This window comes from Macadamia integrifolia, chromosome 10, assembly GCF_013358625.1.
Source record: "Macadamia integrifolia cultivar HAES 741 chromosome 10, SCU_Mint_v3, whole genome shotgun sequence".
NCBI classification, from domain to species: domain Eukaryota; kingdom Viridiplantae; phylum Streptophyta; class Magnoliopsida; order Proteales; family Proteaceae; genus Macadamia; species Macadamia integrifolia.
The window spans coordinates 31,529,697-31,555,399 of record NC_056566.1 but is presented as its reverse complement, the minus strand read 5'-3'; the positions used below and the strand labels follow the sequence as shown (position 1 = coordinate 31,555,399).

The following is a 25,703-nucleotide window of genomic DNA, read 5'->3' as shown; positions in this document are numbered from 1 at the left end:
TAAAATGATAACTGAGAGGAAAAAATCTATAAAAAATATACAAATAATTGCATATTGCTTGCTTGGTAGATTGTTAATATTTCTTCGTATTGCAAATGTTTAGTATGTTAATAATTATATTATATATAGCTTGCTTGTTAAGTATGTTTATACTTGCATATATGTTTAATTTATAAGTATGGTTCTTGTCCATTGGCCTATGTTGGATTTTAATCACACATTTCAATCTCATGTTTTATTGTTCGTTTGCTAAGTACACGACAAAAGGAATTTGAATCCTCTTGCCTCATTTTAGTGATTAGAAATTATTATTTATTGCTTACTTATGATATGCTATGCTTAAAAACACTAATTTTGCATATATCCATGTGTAACTTAGTGTATCCAGCATCCCCCCAATACAAAGTCTCTTAAAACCAGCTTTCAGATATGCTGCCCGATACCAATACTTGAACATTGGCTGCATTCAAGAGAAACATATAGCACTTGCCTCCTGATATTATTGAGAGGTCAGGCTTGCCCTATTTGTATTCATATTTGCAGCAAGACAGAAACCACGGAACAGAATAGAATAGGCTGTACAACCTTCTCGTACACAAATTCTATATTCATCCTGGCAGTCCTTGACATACAGATCTTGAGACTTCATACAACCATCATAAATCATACAGTCAAAAGTAACCAAAAAAAAATTCTTAAATTATTGATAGGTACCCTACTCTCAAGAGTAAAGTTCCCACCTGATGTTTGAAAATGGTTATGTTTCACTATCCAGAAGCATTATTGCAGGCCAACTCTTTGGTGACTGAAAAAAACTAAATTCTCAGGTGTTCTTGCAAGAACAATAAACCAACTAGCCCTTCAAATGAACATGCAGATGAGTAGAAGTAACACTTAATCTTTGTTCAGATGATTCACAGTTTGCAATTGCATCAGCATGCTAGATTTTCCATTCCAATATAGCACGTAAACCAACTTAATATTCATATTATTCACAGCCAATGAAAAGTTTAAGCAATCAGCAATTCAAATGAAATAACCTCACCATCAAATTAGGGAATGAATTCAAGGAATCCACAGATGCCTGATCTTCAATCTTGTTACCCCCTGATGCATATGGGATACAGTTAATTCATACATAAATGCATACACACACGCATGCATTCATTCATTAAAATTGATGAGAGAATGAGAACTCAACTAGCTAAGTTCAACATACTAAAAGAAAAAAAAAGAGCAACCCAGTGCACAGGGCTCCCGCTACTGCAGCGTCTGCGAGGGACAAATGTACAAAGCCTTACCCCTGAAGCAGGAGAGGCTGCTTCCAAGTTTCGAACCTGTGAACAACATGTTGCAATAATGCAACTTAACTGTGCGCCACAGGCTTGCCCACTTAGTTTGACAAACTATATAGAAGACATGTAAACATATCAAGCAAAATTCCATAGATAACCTAAAACTGAAAAGTAAATACCTAGAAGAAGGCAGCGTATATTTTCGAAAGGCTTATAGTGATTCTTCATCATTTCCTCACCATTGTGCAAATCAAGCCATGGATCATAATCAGGATAAAAGACGTGGTTCAGATTGTTCTTGTTCAAATGAAGCTGCTCTAAGCTGAATGCAGAACACCACATTTTAATAGTTTCTAGAACTTGACTAGCCACAACTAATGTAGCAAGCTTTCAGAGTTAAGAACAAACTTACTTTCTTAGCTGAGAAAGCTTCAGAATTTCATCCCATGTAGCTATGCAGTTGTCCTCCAAATTTAAAAGCCGCAAAGAATCAAATCCTCCAACAAAATTGGAGGACGAAGGCTGAAAGAGCAGAAAATAAAACTAAAAATAAAAAAGGTGTCCCAGAGTAACAAGAAACAATATGAAGAACAATTGGCAGAATTTGATTTGGGAAACATTAATTTGCATATGCTGTTCATTGACTTTGCGGTTTTTGTTTTACTTCTTTCCCATCTGACATTCTCACCCTTCTAGTGAAGATAATTCCCCTATAACATATATTCTATAATTTTTATTTCCTTGATGAAATTCTCTGCTAGTTGGGGCTTTGCTTCTTGTAGTTGGCCCATAATGCCTCCCTTCATTTGCTTGCCTCCTTCCAGCCCAAAATGCCTACAGAATAGAAACTAACCGCTAGAAGCGATACCCGAAACCGCTATCGCTTCCAGCGCAGGAGGCCAAGCAATCTGTCAGACGTCCCGGCCTGAGAGCCCTGTTGGCCTTTGGGACTTCAGTATATCTTCAAAAAGAAAAGCGTTACTTCAATGCAGCCTTAACTACAACTACATTATGCAAGCCCCACCGATACCTACCTATAGAGTCAAAATACCGTAAGGCGACGAGAGTGTATAAGTGTTCAGGGGAAGGGATGGCTACATATTAACGGAACTTACCCTCGCTCGCTACCCCCTCTGCCTCTTACCGCCTACAGGTTAGTCAATCTCTCTCTTGCTCTCTCCTAGGGTAACTGCAATTACGTATCTTGTCAACTACAGCTCGGTTTGTGGAGGACCGCCCGTCTCTCTCCTGGTTTGTGTGGCTTAGCTAGCTTAAGTGGGTACACTCCTCTCCGGTCATAGGGGCGTCTATGTGTTGTATCCAACATACCGGGACGACGTTAACAAGCTTCTATTTTAAGGGGTTACGACTGAACAATGATCCCATTCCGTCTTGTTACTCTCTCCCCCAATCGTGGCGGAGTGAGGGGCTCTGGGGTACTACCACGGCACCACCCGGGGCCATAACTACAGGGCAAACCGTAGAGAGGCAAACCAACACTTACCGCAGCTCAATGAGGTACCAATAAGTCATACTACCACCCACAAACTTAGGGGAGGCACTCGAAGAGTCCACACCCTTTCTTCGTCGTTCCGCATAATCAAATCAAGATGCAGTGTCTGCCTATTCATTACATCGGTGAGTGTACAACGCTAGGCATCTCTCTTGTCTTGGGGAAAGGGCCGAGACTTCGGGGCATGCCTGGCACCACCTCGATCAGTAGTACTTGGTGAACAGTAGATGCCCGAATAATAGTTTTTTGAGGCATTATTCAATCCGCCTCTCGAACTTATGGAGTAGAATCAACCAACCTCGCTTGAATATCTCAGCCTTGCTAGAAACAAGCATTTCTGAAGCAAGGTAGGGGCTAGGTCTAACCTTTATGAAAGCACTTGGGCAAAGTAAAGCTGATCGTAAAGCACCGTTGCGCTAACGCGCGTGCTGTAGTTTTTCAGCTTGCTCGAAAGCCCCAACTCTAAACCAAATAAGGAAAAAACAACCTTATTTGGTTTAGATACAGGCAACTATATCCATCTCTTTCTGTCTATACGCATATCGATCTTTTTATTCGAAGCAAGCATAGCCCCCGTCTATTTATTAACGATTCCACTCTGATATCGATCTGTTTCAACTAGTTTCTTGCACTTCATTCTTCATCTCCAACCCTTAGTCGTTCTATAGGGCGATCTCTGGTTAACCCTATTGAATAGCACTGCTCCAGAATCGAGCTGAAATAAGGATCCATCTTGTACTGACCTTCTATAGCCTCGAACCCAACAGCTTCGACAAACATAGCTCCTAAAAGAGAAAGCCTTCTGCTTAGTGCATCAGCAACTTGGTTTTCTTGTTTCCCGGACTTGTGCCTAAGTCAATCCTAATTATTCTCCTAGCAGTCTTGCTGAGGATACTAAGCGTGGTCTTGTTTGTGTACTCAGAGCGTAGCTCTGAGGGGTGCTAAAATGATGAGTAATCCTAAAATCCAGTTGCTAACATGCGGTTCGGGTACCATTATCTAAGACTATAGACTTAGGAAGACCGAATCCATAAAAAAGATTCTAGTAAATAAAGCATGCCACGCCTTTCCCATCGGCCTTAGCCATTGGTTTACCCAGTTTTTCTCCCAAACTTCGAAAAGGAGAGAAGAAAGGTACGAAGTAACTGACTGGCCAATGCATTTGTTTTACTTCTTTCCCATCTGACATTCTCACCCTTATAGTGAAGATAATTCCCCTATAACATATATTCTATCATTTTTATTTCCTTGATGAAATTCTTTGCTTTCGTCTAAGAGGGCTGTAAGTTGGTACAGGTCCTGCTTTCACAAGGTCCCAGGATATGTGAATTAGAAACAGTCCTAAACATTGGCATTAAATTTGCCACCCTCAGGCTCGAACCCATGTATTCATGATAGCAGCCCCTCACCAAGCGTATCCAAAGATGAAAAAGGGAGGGTGCAAACAAAACTTTAAAAGAATTTCCAACAGCCCCTCTCCAGCCTCCTTAGTAATGAGTATGAGTAACCAAGGGCTAGGAATCAGAAACCAACACATGATCTAGAACCGCAGGTCAAGTTAATAATCAAACTGGAGAGAAAGGAATCAGATCTGGTCTAAATTCCAATCAAGTGGCTTGATGATGATGAGATGAATAGTCCAGCAAAGTTGGATGTTTATCCACTCAGATTTGAATTTATCAAAGAGTTACAAAATTAGTAAGTTGCCAAAATAGTGCTCAGATTCTGCCACCAACAGAAAAAAATAACTGAGGATCAATATAGCAAGTAAAACTAAAATAGAAACACTGTTTAAGATTAGACGCTAAGGGAGACAGAAAATAGCCAGTGTGGTTGGAATTAGGTGTCTGCAGAAAAATTAGAAATTCAAGTACGTATGCTGCTGTAACAGAGTTCAGATTAGGCAGTTGAAAACAAGTTGAAATCAATGGAAGAGTAGACAACCGTAGTTCAACAACAACAACCTCAGCTTTATCACAACTTAATGGGTCGGCTACATGGACCCGTGCAAAAACAAAAAGGAGAAATGAAAGTAATAGGAACAAGGCACAGCACCAGCAAGTCGGGAAAATCTCAGCTAAAAACAAAAAAGAAAAATGGAAGTAAAAGGAAAGAGGCACGGCATCAGCAAGTCAGGAAAATCTCAGCTAAATGGGATCGGCTATAGGCTCTATCCGAGGTCATACTAGGGACAAGACCTAGACTATGCATGTCATTCTTCACTACTTCTCCTATGGTCATTTTAGGTTTGCCCCTAGCTCTCTTAGCTCCTTCAATCGCAATCAAATCACTCCCCCTTACCAGTGTAGATAACAGTATCAGCACTAATCCAGATCTGTCAACTTGAGGAGAAGACTAAGATTTGTTAACAGCAAAGCAACTCAAGAATTAAACAGAAAACAGGAGAAATAGGTGATGGAAGAAACTGAACTTAATAGAAGAAGACGAAGATAGACCAAGGGAGGGGATATGGACTAGGCCTCATACCTAGAACTCAACCAGCTTCTCACCAGTCCACTTGGCTTCCCAACAAGGTTGCCATTGTGTCTCACAAGAGCACTCTTCTCTCTCAGAAGAAACAAGCACAACACTGTAGTGTCTTGTCAAAACCATTGGGTAGTATGATCCCCTACTCTTTTATTTATAACCTTGCAACAATACAAGAATATAGTAACCCTTCATGCAGAAGCAAGAGAGTTCTAGAGCAAACAAAACAGAAGATTTCTAGACAACTTTCTAAAATAGGAACTTTCACGAATCTCATATAGGCCTTAAATCCTAATATTTGGACTTATAGAATTGGCCCACAATAGAAATCTCAAATATACTAAGCATGGAACTAAATCTCGGTTAACACTGATTGAAAACTCCAAGTTGTGTCAGTTTTGGGCCTGGCTGAAACTAAACCCAGTGTCGATACCTCGAAATGAGATCCGACATGTCTCGGTTTTGGGCCCAACCAAAATCAGGTCCAAAACCAAGATCTCGATCCTTGATACCAACTTCATGGCTCATATAACCCATGAGGCATTCAAAATTAAGGCTACCTTGACCCAATCTTGAACCATAGGTTCACTTTGACCCAACAAACTGAACCAAACCGAAAACAACAGCCCCATCTCCTCTTCTTGCTGAAATTCTGCATCATTTAGCCAAAATGTATTCTGGTTGTTAATTAACCTCATTTCTACTATTGTTTAAAGGGATTTTGGAATCCCTTGATCAAGAAGTTTCTCCTTTCACTAGGTATCAAGATGTATAACCTATTAACCTAGGCCTCCAGGTCTCTTCCCTTGCTACAAACTGAAGCATAAAACTTTCATTTGCTTTCAAAGATCTTTAAGAGAACAAGACCCATGTTTCTGGGTGCAAGGAATGGTCTCTTATGCAAACCTAGGCTCACCATATTAAGGACTTCAAGTGTCAGTCCAACCCAAGACGCCACCACCTCTGATCAGCAGCCCATGACATCCACCAGACCTCAGGACCCAATTTTAGAACCTTTTTGTCCCCTACCTGACATCTCATGATCTGATCCTGGCAATTGGATAATAGAGAAAGGGATTAAATTTAAATTTGAAACATCTGGAATTAGCGGTGCAACCCTCTACCTCCCCCACTAACCCTAAATTCCCATAGGGGACTTCATTTCCAGGTGAACCAAGACAAAGACTACCAAAGTGGATTAACCGGGACAGCAACCTCATGTTCACCAAGTTCAGAAAAACCCAAGTTGATTGAAGAGCCAGAGAATGGCCTTTGGGGCAAAAGAAAATCAGCAAAGCAGTGTTCCCGACATTCAAAAAAAAGTAAGAATCCTAATGCTTTTGAACCCCATTAGAGTTTACTCATTATTGTTTTCCAGCTGCATACAAACCATAATCACACTTTTGGCTGATATAATACAAAGAAAACCTTATATCCGCAAGTTTACATGGATTTCTTGCCTGGCTGCCAGGCGAACTGCATGTTCATAATGTGTATATGGATTCCGCAGTCAACATTAACTTGAGGGTACTCCTCTCTCTTGCCATCCTATACACTAAGGAATAGGGGTGGGGAAAGGAAAGGAAAGCAACAGTCCTGTCGCTGCAGAAGAAGAAAAAGAACATAAAGACAACGAAGGAGAAGATGCATAGTCGTAGTCGAAGAAAGAAAAGACAGACGAGAAAGATGGTGTTGGAGCAACAGAAGCAGCTGATGACAAAGATGAAGAAGAAAAAAGACAAAGAATACATATTTTGGCACTGCTTCATGATCCATCCTATATGTGCAGTGGTGCTTGTCCTCTACATGAATTGGGGCATACTCTGAGACTACTTTTCTGTAAAGGTGGTGACAGAATAGACACAGGTTTCATGGATTAAGCTACAACACAACTAAAACTCACTACATTGGAACCTTCCGAAATGAGAACTGATAAGGCACACCCACATCGAAAATGGAATAAGGAATTTACCACCACACCATTCAGTAGTCAAATAAATTCTCTGTCCTTGACTCAAGGGATTGCCAATTTACCATTTTAACTGTTTAACTGTGCGGTTTTGTACGTTTGTTTGCATTTACTTTCACGTTTCTAATCCCATAACTCCATTAGCAACAAAAACGGAACATTGGACAATCAAACCATAGAAAGGGAATGGGGGAAAACCTTATATGAGGGAAAAAAGAAAGAAAAAAAACGCCTAGCAAAAAATGAGCCAACACTCATATATTTATTAAATCTTCATCAATTCTGAACACAAACGATTCCCTGAATCTTTAGAACTTCATGCAGTTCCATGAAGCAACTTGCCAAGTACCCCCTTAATGATAGAGGAGCTAAAAGATCAAGGGATAGGCCTAAATGACTTTGGAGGAAGTTGGTGATAAAGGACATGCATGGATTAGGTTTAAAATGTCTATGGCTTTGAATAGAATTGAATGGCAAAACAGGAACCACTTGACCAAACCCATTTAGTTGGGATAAGGCTTAGTTGAGTTACATATATGGAGGAAGAAAGTGGAATCAGCACTATAAATTAAAATATACATATACCAAAATTATCAAACACTGATACAGGAAATAGGGGTATGGTTCTTCACTTTATGAAATATCCCAGCCAATGTACCAAAACGATGTTTTAATTCTTAGTATTTAAATCATGTTAATTCAACGAAATACCTACTATATCTGTCAACATACAATACAGTTAGCTAGCCAGATAACAATTCTGATAAAATGGGAAAGACATCACACAGAGTATAGAGGATAACTGAAGATACAATCAGAAACTTGAAAGTGTAAATCAAAACTGTCCATCCATGAAGTAATTATTTTAGAAAAGAACCAAAAATAGAAAATGGAAAAAATATCATACCACGAATGTTTAAGCATCCAAATAAATCTTAATCTTACAAGAAAGTAGGGCACACCATTATTTCCCTCAAATTGTTTCCCATTAAGTGGAGCTCCTCAACTGCAGGAAGTGATTGCTTAAGTAATTCAACCTGCAAACATTTAAAATTGAAGTAAATGATATTCACTGATTCAAAAGGGTTCAAAGAAAATAAGGAAAGAATCAAAATTATACCTGTGCCCATGTTATACCACAACTACTCAAAACCAAGATGCGGATGCTTTTCAGTAATGGAAGTCCAGAAATTTGTTTCATCATATCATTATTGGTAAGATTCAGAGCTTCAAGAGCTGGCAACCCTTCACAGATGACACCAACATCCTTGATGAAAAACACACAATTTTCTAATAAATAATAATGATCCATTGAAGTGAGTGTAAAGATTGATACTGATAAACCAGTTTCCAAAATAAACATAACAAATCTGGCACCAGAAAAGGGCTATGATTGTATGAAAGTAGTCGAGACCAAATCCAGACTGAAATGAGACAAGACCATATATAGTTCATTAGAGATATATTCATCTATAACCAAATGGACTACGAGTCCATGTAAATCCAGTCTGTCACATACCGTATGAAGATAATAGAAACTCAGGTCTGTGAAATCCATGTCTTCAATGTGGATTATGAAATACATGACCACCTAGACTGGGTATCTGACAAGTTTCTGTCTCCCCTAAATTTTGGAAACTCCAGTCTTAACCAATACAAAATATGATGGTAAAAGCACATGCCAAGAAAGTGATACAACTCTAGATGCTTTTGAATGTTGGAAAAGGATCTTGGAGAAAGCATAGCCAAAAAAGTGCAAGAATTCTTAATTCTTTAGGGAGTTCCATATATTTTTCAATGAAATAATAAAATCAAACAGATTAGCGATAACTCAAATCCAGAACTAAATCATTAAAACAACCAGATTAGTCCAATTGAAATCAGAAATTCTAACATAAGCATGGTGCTATGAACAGGTATGCATAGTTGTCACGGCGTCACGGCGACCCAAGGCGGTGGAGGGGTGGCTAATCGATTTGGTGGTGGATCACTCGCTATGGCGTTGCCATGGCGATCAAATCACCCATGTGTTATTTTTTATATCCCCTATTTTCTAAAGTTATTTTGTATGTTATAATATATACCCTACGACAAAAAAATCAATCAACATTAAGCAACATCAAGTCCTAAAAAATTAACATAGTCACACTCACATCAAGTCATAAAAATCAACATGACTTATTGACATTTAGAGATATGCTCTTGTTCTATAATAAGTTTTATTGGTCAAATGATTTTATTTTTATGAGATTTTTTGTATTAAATATGACACCAAACTAGCTTTCCAACAAGTCTAAGATTACTTAAATCTGAGTTGTTATGACAAAGTTATGTTTCGGTCAAACTTATTTTAAAGTGCATGAATGTTGTCGCCTGAATCGACATATTTTTATAGACATCAAAACAAAATATTATTTTACCGGACTTTTGGTTTTTAGCAATGTTCTACCATGATAAAATTTATAAAATTTTCAGAACTGAGAAAAACCTTAGCATTCGAAAGTTAAAAATCGCCCTACAACCAAAAAATCATTTTTTGTTCTTGGAACGGGGGTTGACTTTTTATCCTTTTGGAATTTGATTTTTAAACTATTATTATTGGATTCAAATAGGGGGTATTTGCTTATTTATGAATAATATCTTAAGTAAAAACATTTACTTCAATATGATATTTGGCACAAATAAGTGCAAAAAATATAAGCCAACATACAGTGCAATAAGGCAACAAACCGCCCGGACGCCAAGGCGCTTGGCGACGCCTTGACAACTATGCAGGTATGTGACACTCCATTACAAATTGGAACCAACTTTAAATATCTACTTCAAATGCCTAGTTGTCATGGCGTTTAGGCAACCCAAGGCATTGGAGGGCACCTAGAAGCAATGGGACCAAGGCATCCGAGGCCTGCCCGGACGCCTAGGCGACGCTTTGACAACTATGTTCAAACGTGAAACAACTATTTGGCAAAAGTGCCAGCCCTACCATCTCCCCCTCTATATGTGTGATATTTCCACCCGGGGCGCTGCAGCACCAAATAGGCAAACTAAGAGCTACAATAGACAACAGCCAGCCTTCAAATGAACCCATCCACTGAGTTGAGGATGTTTCAGCATGTAAAGTTGTTAGGTCTATAACAAACACTGAAAAGGGGCCGCTCTAACAAAACAAAACAATGAGAACCAGCAAAGAAGAAGAAGAAGAAAAGATGGAGAGAACTACCGACTGGGATAAAAGAGAGTAACCCAATCTGTATTAGCCACACACTTTATTTATAACCAGCACCTTTGGATTATGTGTATTCACACATAAACAAAACATAATATTACAATGACTAAAACACCCCTGCGGTAACCACTTCAACAAATTCAGCCTTATCCCTACATAATGGGGTCGGCTACATGGATCTGTGCAAAACAGAAAAAGGGAAATCTGAGGTCAAAACAGAATATGAGAAATGAATGTCAAAGGAAAGAGGCACAACCCAGCAAGATTGGAAAATCTTAGCTAAATGGGGTCGTCTACCACTACTATACTTAATTTCTTAAGACTCCCCCTCAAGCTGGAACATACACACCTCTCATACCCAGCTTGAAACAGCATTAAAGAAACATAGATCTTTGGTAAACAAACCACAAGCTGATCAGCAGAACTAACAGGAGTAGAAATCAACTTTCTCATCACAACATCTCGCAAAACTTGAGTCAACCTTAACATGCTTGGTCTGTCAATAGAAAAACTGGATAACTGGCAATGTAATTAGCAGCCTGATGATCACAATGCAGATCAATAGGCCTGTCAACTAGAAAAACAAGTTAAGGAATATGAGTTTTAACCATATCAATTTAGCCACTACATTTGCCATCACTTTATATTCATTTTCAACACTAAACCGAGTCATGGGCATCTGTTTCTTACCCCCCCACTGATGGAGTAGCCTTAGGGAGAAGACGGAAAATCGCACAAGAGGGGGAAGGGATCACACACCACACATGAATTCACTAATTCTAAAATTTATAATCTCTCTAAAAATTAAACATTGAGTTATGTAAGTATATAAAGGGAAAATAAAAGAGTACTCCTACTTGGACTTTAATACTGAAATAAACTCCTACTTAGACTCCATACAAAAACCTACTTCTCTACCTCCTAAGTATCCTACTCAAAGACAAATAAAAGACATAATGTAAGACTAACTACTACCAACCCTTGTTGGACCAAAAACCTGGGTTGGACCGGTTATTCTTGGCCCTTGGCTTCCACAACCGGTCTGGCTGGTCCAACCAGGCAAGTGCAACTATATCTACATCACCCATGTAACAAGATTACCACCAACAAATGTATAGACCCAGTAGTGGTGCTCTGACCATGATCAACACCAGCCTAGCCAGCATCAAAATAACTAACAATATTAGTATGATTCAACAACAAGAACAAAGCCTTATCCTAGCGATGGTTTAAGATCTCGACGAGATCTCTCCGAGATCGCTAATAAATATTTTTTTTTTCAAAAAGGCGAGAAGAGATGCATGGCAAGTTATAAATTGTACAAAAACTCAACCGAGATCTCGCCTCTATCTTGCAGATCTCACCAAATCTCGCCTCTACAAAAACACTAAGGAGCAAGGATTTTGGTGTTTTTGCTTGAGGATCTCCATTCCTACACTCATTGAAGCTTAAAGAGTAGAGAATATTACCTCCTCATCTACATTTGGATTTACTTTTCTTCTCAAAAACCATTTTAGATTTTTTTTAAAAAAAAATCTCCTCAAACCCATTTTTTCATGGAAACATCATCAATACTTGTTGGTTTATATTGGGTTTTTTAATATGTGATGCATACAACACTAATCTATGGATTCATGGAGGGAAATATATTTTTCTATTTTAAATTTTTCTTTATTTTTTATTTTTCTGTTTAAATAAATGATGCATATAACACTGACATTATGTTATGTGGCTTATCTTCTGTCATTTCAAATTTTCAATGTATATGAATATGACTCAGCAGTCATCAATGTTAATTGCTAAATAATAACGTAATTATCTATGATGTCTTTTAAATTCTTATGATTATGTTGTGTCATGTGTTGATGGTGGAATGTGGATTGTGGAATAAAGCATATTGGCCTAGGGTCCGAAGAGTCGAAGACTACTTACATACGAAATCAAAATACCATTTTAGGTTTGATTTTTATAAAAACTGATGTTCTCATTGTGTTTAGAAGGCCTAAAATAGAGTAAATAGCAAGTTTCAAGGGCCACAAAGACCATATGGCCACCGAGTCGACCGAGAAAAAATACATGATCTCGACGAGATCACCAGATCTCTCTTTTTTGGATCAGCAAGATAGAGGGCGAGAGCGAGATCTTAAACCTTGATCCTAACTTAATGGGGTCGGCTACATAAATCCAAGCAAATACAAGAAAAAAAAAAGTAGAAGCCAGGGGAAACAGATTATTAAGAACATTAATGAAGTAGAACACAGCTATAGGGGGTTAGCTACCTGGATCTTAGCCCTCCACTCCACTCTATTCGAGACCATAATTGGGATAAGTCCTAATATGTTCGAACAACCTTCAACAAAAGGGTACCTATACCCAAAACCAACGCAGGTGGGTAGATAGAGAATACCAAGGGGCGCGAGACAACTCTCTAAGGAACTCGGAAAAATGGCCCTGTAATGCATGTCTTTCCTCAAAACCTCTCCTATGGTCATTTTAGGCCTGCCTCTTGCTCTTTTGGATCCTTCTATATGGATTAGGTCACTCCTCCTTACTGGTGAATCCAATGGCCTCCATTGAACATGGACATACCATCTCAAACAACTTTCACGAAGCTTATCATGAATCAGGGAAACTCCCAAATCCGTTCTAATACGTTCATTCCTTACCTTATCCCTCCTAGTTTTTCCACACATCCATCTTAACAATCTTATTTCCACTACATATAATTTATCAATATGCCACTTCTTAACTGCCCAACATTCTGCCCCATACATCATAGTTGGTCGCACAACCGTCCAATAGAATTTTCCTTTAAGCTTTACAGGGACACGTCGATCGCACAAGACTCCAGACACACAGTCGCACACTCCACTTCATCCATCCCACTTTAAATTATATATGGCATATCATCATCAATATCGCTTCTTTATTACTGATAGATCCCAAATATCTAAAATGTTCACTTTGCGTTATCATAGGTGATTATAACGCCCATAAATAAGACCTTTTCCAGAGCACCTTTAAGATACCTAACTACCAACCAAACTTTTGGCCTGGTTCTTGCTAGCCTGGGCTTCCAAACTGGTTCGTAATGGTCCTTCCAGGCTAGTGTTACATTGTTAAAGCATAAATTCTCCCACTCTAGCGAAAACTCAACTCCATGAAGTACAACTTCCTTTACAAAAGTAGGTAGAACAGACTTGCGCATTACTAGAGGAGAAAAATGCAACCATTATGAATATATGTTAATGAATGAGGCAACATAAACCATGTTTGCCCTCCTTGCTTCACCTTGATGGTATTATGTGCACCATCGTAGAGGATACCAGCCATATGCTGCCATGCTTTTCCTCAGAGAATGACACATATTGCCAAGGGACCGACTAGGCAAGGCACTCAATAGTGAAGTGGCCCAAACCATAGGTGAACTCAAACAATAGTATTGGCCTCTTCTCTAGCAGTAGGACCCAAAAATCGCACATGAACCGTTTGCTTCTTCTGCAGAAGGTTTAAGTGCACGTACAAAGTAACAAGGACCAAACTGTCGAAGAGCAAAATCACCTAAAGCAGTGATAAAGTGGAGCTTTCTCTACTAGTCCATTAAAAAAGGGAGTTAGACTAGTTGATTAGGCTTCAATCTCACCATCAAGAGGGTAGGGCAGATCTGGATCAGGAGAATAAGCATCATAACATTCCTTTCATCCTTATTGTCCTTATCGGTTGACTTAGTCTCCACCGCATTCACAGAATGAGTTTTATGGGGGGCACTTACTGCCAAAAGGACCTTTCTTAGCAATTGTGACGTACCATATTCTTCAGCCACTCATTTCCCTTGGAGCTCTCTGGCTTCTTTCTAGTGCTCAAATTTCTTTTCTTTAACTCTAGGTGTTGGTTTATAGGCTGAAGAAGTCCTAAGCACTCCCATCCGATAATTGTACTTCTCTTCCATTATCTATACATATGTGGCTGCCACAAGGCCCACAACTGATCTAAAGTCTGCATGGGCAAGCTCTAATCTCATTTCCGTATTTAGTCCAGTGATGCATAGTTGTGAGGAATAAATTTCACGTTGAGTATCTGCTTCATGACCCCCCAAATTTGGGAACAAGTCCAACAACAAACAACAAACTCAGCCTTATCCCAACTGAATGGGGTCGGCTAGTTGGGACAAGTCCAAGTTTCCTAATGAATCTCAACTTAAGAACATCGTCCCACCATGAACATGTATAAACCAGTAAATTTGGCAAAGAAGGGATCGCATTTCTTGTCATTCATAGAAAATTTGTAGGCAAAAATCCTCTTGACTTTGGTCAACCAATCAAGAAAAGCCTCAGATCCTTGCTCATCATCGAACTATGGCACCTCGAAATTGATGCCATGATCCTAATCTGAGAAATTTCATGTAAGATCTTGGGGAATGACTGGCTCTGGTTATGGTCTGAGGTGTACCTTTGATCCAAAGAGTACCCGAATTGGGGAGTTGGTGTAGATAGTTTTGCTTGTTCTCCTGTTGATATTTAAGCTTTTCAAAATTAGATTCACCTTGGAACTGAGAGCTGCTATTGCTTTCGTAATCTCCTGCAATTTGGGTTCAGGATGTGCCATGTAACGGTCAAGGTTTGCTTCAGTCTTCTGTTGACTCTCAGAGAGTTCCCTATATAACTTGCACAGCAATTGGTGATACGAGAAGGTCCTGCTATGGTTAGAATAGGCTCTTATACCAAATTGATTCAACCTAGGGTTCCAAAACCAAAATTAGGTAGCTATGAACTTGAACCCACCCCAGGTGATAAAATCTCAAATAAAGAGAATAATTCAGTTCTGTAATTTCTAGACAGTCCTGGACTATTTTTGGGAAAGGCAAATAGACTCTAGGATACAAGAGAAAATTATTTTAAAGAGGACTTCTCTGGAATTTAACTCAGAATAGGGGAAACTTTGAAACAAATCCATTACGGAGGGCTTTTGCATAAATAACAGAAAATCTGTCCTTATGTGGAATTTCCAAAGTTCTGATTCACCACCTTCAACCTCTCATGACATGACCAAACCAAGGAATGATTCAAGCTGAAAAAAGTAGGCCGATACAGCAATAATCAGCATGAAATTTCAACATTAGATTTGCTAACCCTTGGGACTCTTGAAATTTCTATTTTCTTAGAGTTTCTAGAGGCTTTCTATTTTCAATAGCTAAGTTATAATGGGACTTTTCCTTAGCATGTGCATAGGAAATTTCCTAATTCTATTATTTCTTAGTTCTATATAAATATAGAGAAGGGGCTACACACCTCCCTCAAGAGTTTGACAAACCTTTAGAATTATGCTCGTACTTTTTGCAAGATGCATAGTGCTCTTGTGAGATGCAGCAACTGCCTTGGTGGGATGCCAAGATGAACTGGTGAGAAACTAATCAAGTTCTAGATGAGAAGCCTAGTCCATATCCCGCTCTCCTAACCTTCTTCTCCAACCATTCAAATTCAGTTTCTGAATTCCTTTCCCCTGCATATACCAGTTCAGTTTTTTATTGTTCTCAAGCTGCTGTTTTGCTCATTAACTTTGTTGGTCTTCTTCTCAAGTGTTAACCAGATCTCTAGTGCCGATATATCCAGCAACTCAAGTTCTGCTCTGCCTATGTCTGAGTTCTGTTATTGCAGCACATCTTCTTTGGTTTCTATTTGTACTGTTTACTAACTGAAGAAGCTACTTGCTATTTTCTGTCCACTTAAGTTTCCAAATCTGACTTCTATATTGGAACTTGACCTGCTATTTTAGTTTCTATTTGCTATTTTCTGATAGTTACTAAACTGGACTTTCTATTCCAACAACTTACCATTTTTAAAACTTCACCATAACTTGAGATCTAACCCTTGGATTGGAACCAAAATTGAATGTGTTGTTTCTTACCCTTACTAGAACATTCGACATTTTGACCAAGGTTCGGCACAGATCAGCTTAGTTTTATTTCTGATATCAGGATTTCTCCAGTCTAAACTATTTCTCCTTGCCTACGGTCCTAGATTCTCCATTGGGTTATAATCCTTAACCATAAGGCAATAAAATAGCATACCATATGTGGTGGAGGGGCCAGTAGGGAAAGGGAAGAATCCCTGAGATAGAGTTGCAGGGGAGAAAGAGGAGTCGCACAAGAAGAAAGGGGGGGCGAAAGGAGAATCGCACACAGCCAAGGACTGCCAAGCTGATCTCGGTTCATGAAAAGTTCCCGGGAGCCGGATCATTTTCGCTTTTCCAAGATGTTAATGTCAGATATATTCGAAGTATAATCAAGGGTGGATGGATTCCCATCCACCTGTTGTTCTGCAAGTTCCTCCTTCAGATCTCTCCCTTTTGGAGGTTGGGGAGTTCCGTCAACCTCTTCTTTCCACCTCCACTGATGCTGATGTGCGGAGGAGTCCCCCCCTGAATGCCTCCGTGGAGTCTGTTCCCCTCCCCAGGGCAGTGAATCCTGGTCCTATGAGCTCTGGTCCTGCTAGTGTTCCCTGGAGTACTGCTATGTTTGGAAACTATTCCAGCTTTGGTAATGATGGATTACCCTTGCACTTTGTTCCTCCTGTGTGTTAAGGAAACACTAAGATTGTTCCTCCTGGAGAAGGACACTCTAAATAGATTATGGAAAACAAAAGGCTTTGTGAATAGCTTTGTTCTTGAAGATGGGATGTTCATCTTTAAGTTAGATTATTATACGGCCAAGGTGCTGGAGGATGGCCCATGGATCATGTCAAGGAGGCCTATAATCCTATGTCGGTGGGAGAGGAACCTGCAAATGAAGCAAATTAATTTGTCTTCCTTGCCCATTTGGATCTCCTTGCCTGGCCTTCCATTTCATTTGTGGGGTGAAACTGGGTTAAGCACCATTGGTTCGGTGATCAGAAAACCGATGTGCTCTCATCAAAGGACTAAACATCAAGACCGTCTTGCTTTTGCCCATCTTTGCATTGAAATATCTGCCGCTGATGAGCTTCCACAGTCTATTTTCGTTGAAGATGAAAAAGGTTTTTCCTTCTCGCAAGTCGTCCGATATGAATGGAAGCCTCCTCCTGCATGTAAATCATGCCAGGTCTTTGCTATTCCACGGGTTCTTGTTCTAGCAATGCTCCCCTCCCTTCAGACCATTAGAGACTGCGTGGAAGGTGGAGAGCCAAGACCCATTTTAGTGGTAAAAGGAGCAACGCTGCTGTCCTGGAGGTTCATCTTCCTTCTGCATCAGAATCCTGGTCCTTGGCCAGGATTCCTAGTCCTTCAATGAGCCCTCCAGAAATCTCAGGTCGATGAATAGCTCAGGGAAGGAGAACGACTCGTTGACTGTCAGTGGCCACTTGGGCTGTCAGCAACCTGCGATGCCAGAGGCTGGCCAAGAGCCTTCCCTCTTTGATGTTAACCTTGGCACTACTTTTTCGCAAAACACTGACATCCTTACCATTTCTGATAAAGTTGTCCCTTTCATACCAGTGCCGTTTCCCAATGCTTCCCCTTCTTACGCTACCTCTTCTCCCATCAAAGGTAACATTCTAGCTCCCTCTCCTATTGATGGCACCCAATCTACCCCTAGTTGAGGTTCCGTCCTTCTGTGGTGATCTTTCCCATGGTCCTCCAATGTGACAACCCCATCGAAAATACTATTTGCATGATTGATTCTAGCCCTGGTATTCCATCTGATATTGTGCATGGGTGAGTCCTCCCATTGCTTCTAAGAATCGTCATGGGATTTGGGTGTTCCCTCCAAAAAATCAAAGTGGGAAGCAGACCAATTTAGTTCCGTCAAGTCCTCGTGCTGAAGGCCAGAGTTGCTAGGAGTAGACACAAGTGACTGCTTGTTTTGAGCGGCTTTTCTTTATTATTGGAGTGGAAGTGGTGTCGAGTTGGTACAGGTGTGGTCCCTTTGTTCTTTCCACTTTGTTGGCTAAATTCTCGTGTTGGCCCTGGTGTTTGAATGTTTTGTTAGCCTTTGTTATTTTTCTATTCTTTTTGCCTTAGGGCCTATATATTCCCTCCCCCTTCTTTTGGTAATGAATTTCTTAATCATCCGGAAAAAAAAAGGGCTGCCAAGCCATGCAGGCACACAGCCACACGCCACACAAAACCAAACTCAATTCATTCTTCAATCTGTCCAATATGTTGGTTGCAAGCATGTAAATAGGAATCTAAAAAGATCCTAACAAGGAAACCGACTCTCTAAGTCCCTAAGTCCTATGTATCCTACCTTAAATAAAAGGTTACATAATATTCCCAAATAAATAAGGCTTCCTAAAATCCTACTAGATCAAAGACTCAAATATGGACCTGGTTCATCTCCATTTGGATATCCATAAGGGTTTGGATCGGGCCAAAGTTGTGAACCTGCAACAATATGGCCTGGCTTCCAAACTGGTTCATGTCAGTCCAGCCACACTAGTGCTGCTGCATCGACCCATTACCCACAGCAATGTGGTTTTCTATCAATAGTCCAGCACCAGGAAAACTTGGTCCACTAAACAGTGAGGAATAAGCTGTAACCGCTATTTCCAATGTCAAGGCAGAGTATTATTCTATGACTCACATTAGTTATGGACTTATATAACACTTCTTTATGAGATGGAAGTCACTCCTAAGCTTATAATTGTGTGACAATCAAGCAGTTCTCTTTGTCTGTCACAGCACTATGCTCTAAGAATCTTCTTCAAAAGATGACCAAATGACATTAGATTGGCTGAAATTTAGTTCCCAAAAATGCTGCCTGAGTTAGAAATGATGTAAGGAATGATTCAAGAGAGGGGAGATGAAGGTAAGAGCTAAGAGAAGGAGAAAAGACAAGAGAAAAGAGAAATGTGCAACCGTATACGGGAGAGAATCGATCTCTCTCCCCTATATTGCCTTACTAACATAATTATGGGAGTTACATACATCTCCCTATGGAGGTAAAAGGAAAAAATGGAAAAATACAAAAAGTAAACAAAATAGTCCCCAAAGTACCCCTGTTACGTAAACATAAACTATAACAGTTTGCAAGTCAATATCTACCTTCATAAAATCAATCGGCTGGTACTTTTTCATTTCATTTTAAATTGTATTATTGTTTTCTATGCAACGTTTGCATGTAAAGCAATGAAGATTCATTGAGGGAAGGTCCCTCACCAAATTCTGATGAATTGTTAGCTGAAGCATAATCTGAGAAAACATTTGGACTCTATCATGATCATTGTAGTCGTTAATCAATTCAAAATGAGTTTGTCCCAGAGTATTCAAGAAATAGACTGATTTTCTATTTTTAATAATAATTTGAATGATGCACTCAAATTGAAAAATGCCCTGAGATTCGGCAACTTACAGATGATATTTTGAATGAGTCATTTATGCATCAATGAGCCCTAGCCTATTGATTAAAGTCATTAAACATAATAAGACCTAGACATGTAAGATCCAGCTTGAGGAAAGTGTAAAGTATAGGCTCTCATTTATTGACTTCCATGTAAAAACAAAAAAGACAACACAGATACAGCATATTGCATGAGTATTTTCCTGTATTTCCATATGCTATGTTTAACTGAATATCACTCCTGAGCATGAATTACATTCAAATGTCCCTTTCTTCCCCCTCTACTCAAGGTTTTTAAACTGTGCAAAGACAAAATGAAATATTTTGCAAATTTATCAAATTTCAGTTCTAGGTTACTTCAACATAGCAAATCTCAAAATACTGCCTCATGATAGCCAATATATGGAACCCCAAGGAAACATACCTGCCAGTCCGAAAGCAAATTTCCAGTCAAATCGAGCTCCTTCAAATCTGTCATAAAACATTAAAGAGTCAAATGCAATGTTGTATATATGCTCAATCCATGAACTACATTGAAAAATATAAGCAGACCCAAAATTTGGAGATGACTTCCAGTATTGATTAGACAAATACATGATGATGATGATGACAATGATTATAATAGTGGAAGAGAAAAAACAAGTATTCTGATCACCCACTTACTCATTTTTTTTTCCATTTCCCTCTATCCAACCAGTGGATGAACCTAAGATTTTAGGTAAAAGTTCAACCCTAATAGACCATCCATCATTCCATCGGTTATAATATCAGACCCATCCATTGGTTTGGACTTGAGTTATTTACTCTTTCATATTCTGTCATTTTGGTCACTGGGAATCTGGATTTCAGTAGGTGTGTTAGTGTTGAGTCTGTTGACGCATTCCATCCTATCATACCCTCACCATTATAAGTTGTAAGGAACCATAGGGCTTCCCCACGATTTGATAGATGAAGAAAAACCTTGGTTTGTTAAGCATGGAAGCAGTGAGATACGGTGACAGGAGTGAGAACTAGGTTAGGGAGAGGCTGACCAAGGCCATAGGCCCATAGCTGAGAAGCCTTTTTGTCATATCTCTCCCACCTTCTCTTAGTTTCTATTTCTTTAATTACCCCTCCAACTGAGGATGACAGAGGGATACCAAGACAGTCTGCAGAGATTTATCTTACAGCTGCATGCTCCATTAATTATCTTGATGTAGTGAAGATTTGGATGCAGAATACCCCACCTCCAGCACAGGGAATCAGTGTTTTCTGGCAGCGGCCTTCAAGGTTGCATAACTCCATATCCAACCATCAACTCCAGTCCTTGTAGTATGTTAATCCTTCCTTCAATGGCTTCCTTCAATTGTCATTCCATTTCCATCCAATGGCTGTTAGTCCTTGAGGTAAATAACCTTTTAATTCTGATTCTTAGTTACTGATTTTGGACCACCATCATATCTCATGATCTAGCCATTACATGAGGCTGCAAGGTTGAAGTGTTAACCCTCTCTAATAACCCTACCTTTGAATCGAAGGATTTACCCATCCGAGTCAGTCAGTTGTTATTTTGGGATATTATCTTATTTCCTGGTTTTAGAGTCTTCTATGTCCTGCTAACAGTAGGTTTTTTTTTTTTTTTTTTGGATGGATGAATGATGTTTGCTCTCTGTGTTTGGGTATTTCAAGACCGCACCTTGTATCAGACCTGAGGCTATATAAGTGTCATAATCCTAATTTATTAGCTTGTTGTTGGGTCTGTTATCTAATGTTCTGTTGCTGGGATAGGTGTTATATAACCTACTATTTTATCATGTGTGAAGTATTCTTTCACAGGCTGTTAATGTGCATAATGGTTGGGTCTTAATAAAATTAGATTAGTAACACTAAACTGTAATACATCAAGAGGTTAACAAGGACTTTTAAGTTGGTCCTCCAACATGAAATATTATAGCTAAAACTAGAAGGTGCTTATCCTGAATTTTTATGGATTTTAAGCATTTATTCTTGTGATTTAGAAGATTATTATATAGGAATCTTGCCTGAGTTTAGCTAGCCTTTAAACCGTTTTCTAATTAGAGAGAGAGAGAGAGAGGGTGATTCCAATCCACACTCAAAAGTGACTGCTCTGCAGAAATCCAGTTGCTCCCTACTCCTCCAAATCAGTTCCAAAGTCCCAGAATTCAGCCACCGGGAGGTGCCTCCAGTGGCAAGTATTCAATGAAATCCGTAAATTCCTAATGAATGTCTAGTTTGATAGGGAAGCATAGAGAAGCCTGAGAATACCTATACCTTCATGGGGAGACAGTGATCAGAAAGCCCAAAGGTTCTCTCTCCAGAGTCCAGACTCTGTTTTTTACAGGCAAATGACTGAAATACCCAGATTATATGCACATATGGTTTATAAAGATCCGCAACAAAACAAAAATTGTTTCCAGAAGCTCTTCTATTTCTGTTATAATATTTACTTATTTTTCTCTGATTTTTTTATGGGTTTTTCAAATTTTTTAAAACATGCTTGCTACTAGAAACTGTTCTTTTTGGCTTTAGAAAACATGAGGGAAAAAAAAAAACCTTAGTGCAGCCCTATTCTATCCTTTTCTCAACTTCTCGAGCTTTACTCAAAGATAATTATGCCCCCAATAAAAAAGAAGATTGACATCATTGTTTGCATACTCTGTTGTAACCAAAGCACCACCATGAACAGAAGCATATTTAAACTTCAAAGCAAGTGTTAAATTAGGACAGAACCAAACTATGTGGTACAATAGGAAAAGGGCAGCTAACTTACTTGGCACTACAGCATTCATCTGATCAGGGGGTACAGTTGAGCTAACACCTAAATAAGATAGAGATGCACCTACCAACTCTTCAAATCGACTTAGCTTATCCTGAACTTTATTTTTACCAACAAGTTCGATTGCAACTCGTCTGTTTCTTGCTGAAAGAACATACATTTGATCTGAAAAATAGAAAGGGACCATTATTACATTCACCCTCAACATTGTAAAACCGAATATTCAAAAATGTATTATGCTTGTGTTGATTTTATCGATATCAAACAACCGTTACAGAAGCATATGATCAGAAGAAATAAATTTTTCAACCCCAATTAAAATTGATTATCTTTAATACAAACTCCACTTAAGAAAACACACTAAACTGCCAAGCTCCCAATCAACTAACTTCTCTTTTTCTTTTGAATTTTTTTATATGTTTCTTATTCTGAATGAAAGAATGTCTAAGCAACATCAGAAACAATAATCAGTCTCTTCAGTCATGAGTTAGTAGTGGCCAAAAGAGAAGAAGGATCTTTTCAATCTTCCGCTATCAGCACTCCAATGCTCTCCACAAGCATATTGGTCAAGTCCAGAAACTCCTCAAAAGAAAAACCCCACCCAAAGGTGTAACAATATGACTGATGCAGCCACAGGGGTATCAGATGGTTATGGGCTTTTATTTTTACAGGTTTAGTTGTAATGAGCATAGTTATCAGGCGTCGCCTAGGCGCCTTGTTGGTGTCGCCTTGATTTTTTTGCCTCTAACACCTAGGATCGCCTAGGCACCGTGCCAACTATGGTAATGAGCTCCACTATAAAAGTATAAAAGTTCAGTCCAAGAGGGTACACAAATTTTAAGTCTTTTCCCAGCAGCATTAGGAATTTGAAAGTCTAATTGGTAGTTAAGTAGGTTTGGTCCTTCTCATATTAGGATTTCTGAGAATGCATGTTTACCATGCACCCCAAAATATGGATACAATTGACTGGCAACTCAGAGACCCACATGCTGATGGCACAAATTTAAGACACATGTTTCTTTCTTTTTCCCTCTTCATAGTGACATATTATACTATCATATTTTGTTGCTTTACTGATTGTAAAAAACATTCCATGTATTATTTGCCTAATTGCATGCTGCATGAGAATTTAGATGGAGCTACATGGGAAGTTTTAGAGAAATTATTGTACACCAACACATTGCAGGTGATCAATGAGCAGTCCAACAATATAGAGAAGTTGTGATAGAGATGCTTAGCTATTTGCCACTATATTCTATGAAAGGCTATACATTGGATCATTTAATATTGTGCGAGTGTTAGAGATGAAACAGTTATTGTATGTCTTTTGTGATGATATATTTTAATGTATCATCCTACTATTTTTTTAAGCTATAATATTTAATCTATTGATTGCACTCACCCATACTTCCACAACAAAAGTTTTAATTACTCAGATTTCCAACACAATTTTCAATTGCATTGCAAATAATTATTATTTTCAGTCAACATTTTGCTCCATTCTCCTTGCTTTGGATAATCTAAATATCTAGCTACTCAAACAAAAATGAAAGCTTCAAAACAAAGATGTAGTTTTCTTTCTCCTGCTCTAGATTAAAGATTAAATGATAAAAATGCAAATAGTCAAATCTGAATAGAAAAAAATGACACACTCATACTTGTGAAAGATTAAATGATAAAAATGCAAATAATCAAATCTGAAAAGAAAAAAAAAAGGACACACTCATACTTTCTTCTTCTTCGGTGGAATCGCCTCGATACCGGAGTTCTAGTCCCTCCAACAATGTGATACCAGCACTCAAATTCTGAGGCCTAACAAATGAAGCCGATTTTTCACATTTCGCCTGGAAGTACCGAACTCCATTAATGGAACCATCATGTTTTCCTTCACCATTGTCCCAATCAACACCAACCCATATTCCCGAATAACCTTCAACAGGTCCAACATACTTCACAGTACCAATTCGCCGAGAATCACCAACAGAATGAACTCTTTGATTGATTTTGAAACCTATTTTCTCTTCAAAAGCCGCAGATTCCTCTGAAACGAAAGCTTTATCAGAAGAGTCCTGCATTTTCCGCAGAGAACGCTACGATCTTGAGTGACGCATTAGCAGGTAAACTGTGTAGAACAAAGTAACAAGGGCTCTGATTAGGTTATCAGATATTTTTAGCTTCCATCATTGACCTATGGGTCTCATGAGATGCTGTGGGAGGAGAGAGAGAAGCGAGGAATGGAGAGAGAAATCATCGATCATTACCTGAGGCCGACAACGTGCTGGAGCCTGGAGATCGACGTTGACGAGGGAGAACGATGGGCATCGACCGTGATAACCCACTTACACTGTGGGGGACTGGGGTCTCCCTTGAGTTGTTGCTCGTTATTTTTTTTTTTTTTTTAGGAAATTACACTCCCCTCCCCTGAATGTTTAATCTATTATACTCAGACCCCCTGCGAAGTTTGTAATTATAAACATACCTTGTGATGTTAACACTATTAGAATCAGATGTTAAATGTCTTTTTTACCCCCTTCCCCTTTGATCATCTGAGCCGATTGAAGGAGAGAGGTGTTGGCTTGTGAAGGTAAGACCACCGATTCCCCCCTCCTTCTTCACTGCTGATTTCCTCTCCTTCTGAGATCGTTGGAATGATCATACCTGCAATGTGTTCCAGGTGTTTTGCTTGTAATTTGCAAATTGAAATTGTTTGAAACCTAATTTATGAGGCGATCCTGTTCTAAAGAGAGAATGTAGATTGGGGTTTCAACGACATTGTTTTAAGTCTTGATGTATGATTGATTGCCTACGGTTTTTGGTTCAGTGCTTGTTAATTTACTTTTCTGGTTCCAATTTTGAGCTTTTTGAGTTTTAAGTGAAGGTCACAAGTTTATGTGTACTTTATATGCTTTATCCATGTTCTTCCTTGAATTTTCTTTCCATAAATGTTTTTGGATTTTCTGAGTACTTTGGTTTTTGGATTTTTCTGATGTGTTGGAGGGAGAATCAACCCCATCCTTTCTTATTCAATTGATGTATAAATTTGATAATAGAAGAAACCAACTTGCTTAATTTTCAAGATACAAGCAAGTACCAAGAAAATGCAGTAGAAACTGATCATGAACACTGA

General features: G+C 38.9%; 1 protein-coding gene across 2 annotated transcripts in view; it reads right to left on the bottom strand.

Moving 5' to 3' along the window:
- The window catches only part of LOC122090833 (tubulin-folding cofactor E), a 40,049-nt gene extending 15,050 nt beyond the window's left edge, over nucleotides 1–24,999 (bottom strand). For both annotated transcript variants that reach the window (XM_042660555.1, XM_042660556.1), the window contains exons 1-9: nucleotides 24,838–24,999; nucleotides 24,306–24,698; nucleotides 22,571–22,741; nucleotides 20,225–20,271; nucleotides 8,385–8,531; nucleotides 8,227–8,301; nucleotides 1,708–1,817; nucleotides 1,475–1,617; nucleotides 1,046–1,107 (exon numbers count right to left, since the gene is read on the bottom strand). In XM_042660555.1, coding sequence (XP_042516489.1) covers nucleotides 1,046–1,107; nucleotides 1,475–1,617; nucleotides 1,708–1,817; nucleotides 8,227–8,301; nucleotides 8,385–8,531; nucleotides 20,225–20,271; nucleotides 22,571–22,741; nucleotides 24,306–24,651 — 1,101 coding nt within the window. In that variant the 5' untranslated portion in view covers nucleotides 24,652–24,698; nucleotides 24,838–24,999. The remainder of the gene's footprint in view (nucleotides 1–1,045; nucleotides 1,108–1,474; nucleotides 1,618–1,707; nucleotides 1,818–8,226; nucleotides 8,302–8,384; nucleotides 8,532–20,224; nucleotides 20,272–22,570; nucleotides 22,742–24,305; nucleotides 24,699–24,837) is intronic.
- Between the last annotated feature and the right edge of the window lie 704 nt (nucleotides 25,000–25,703).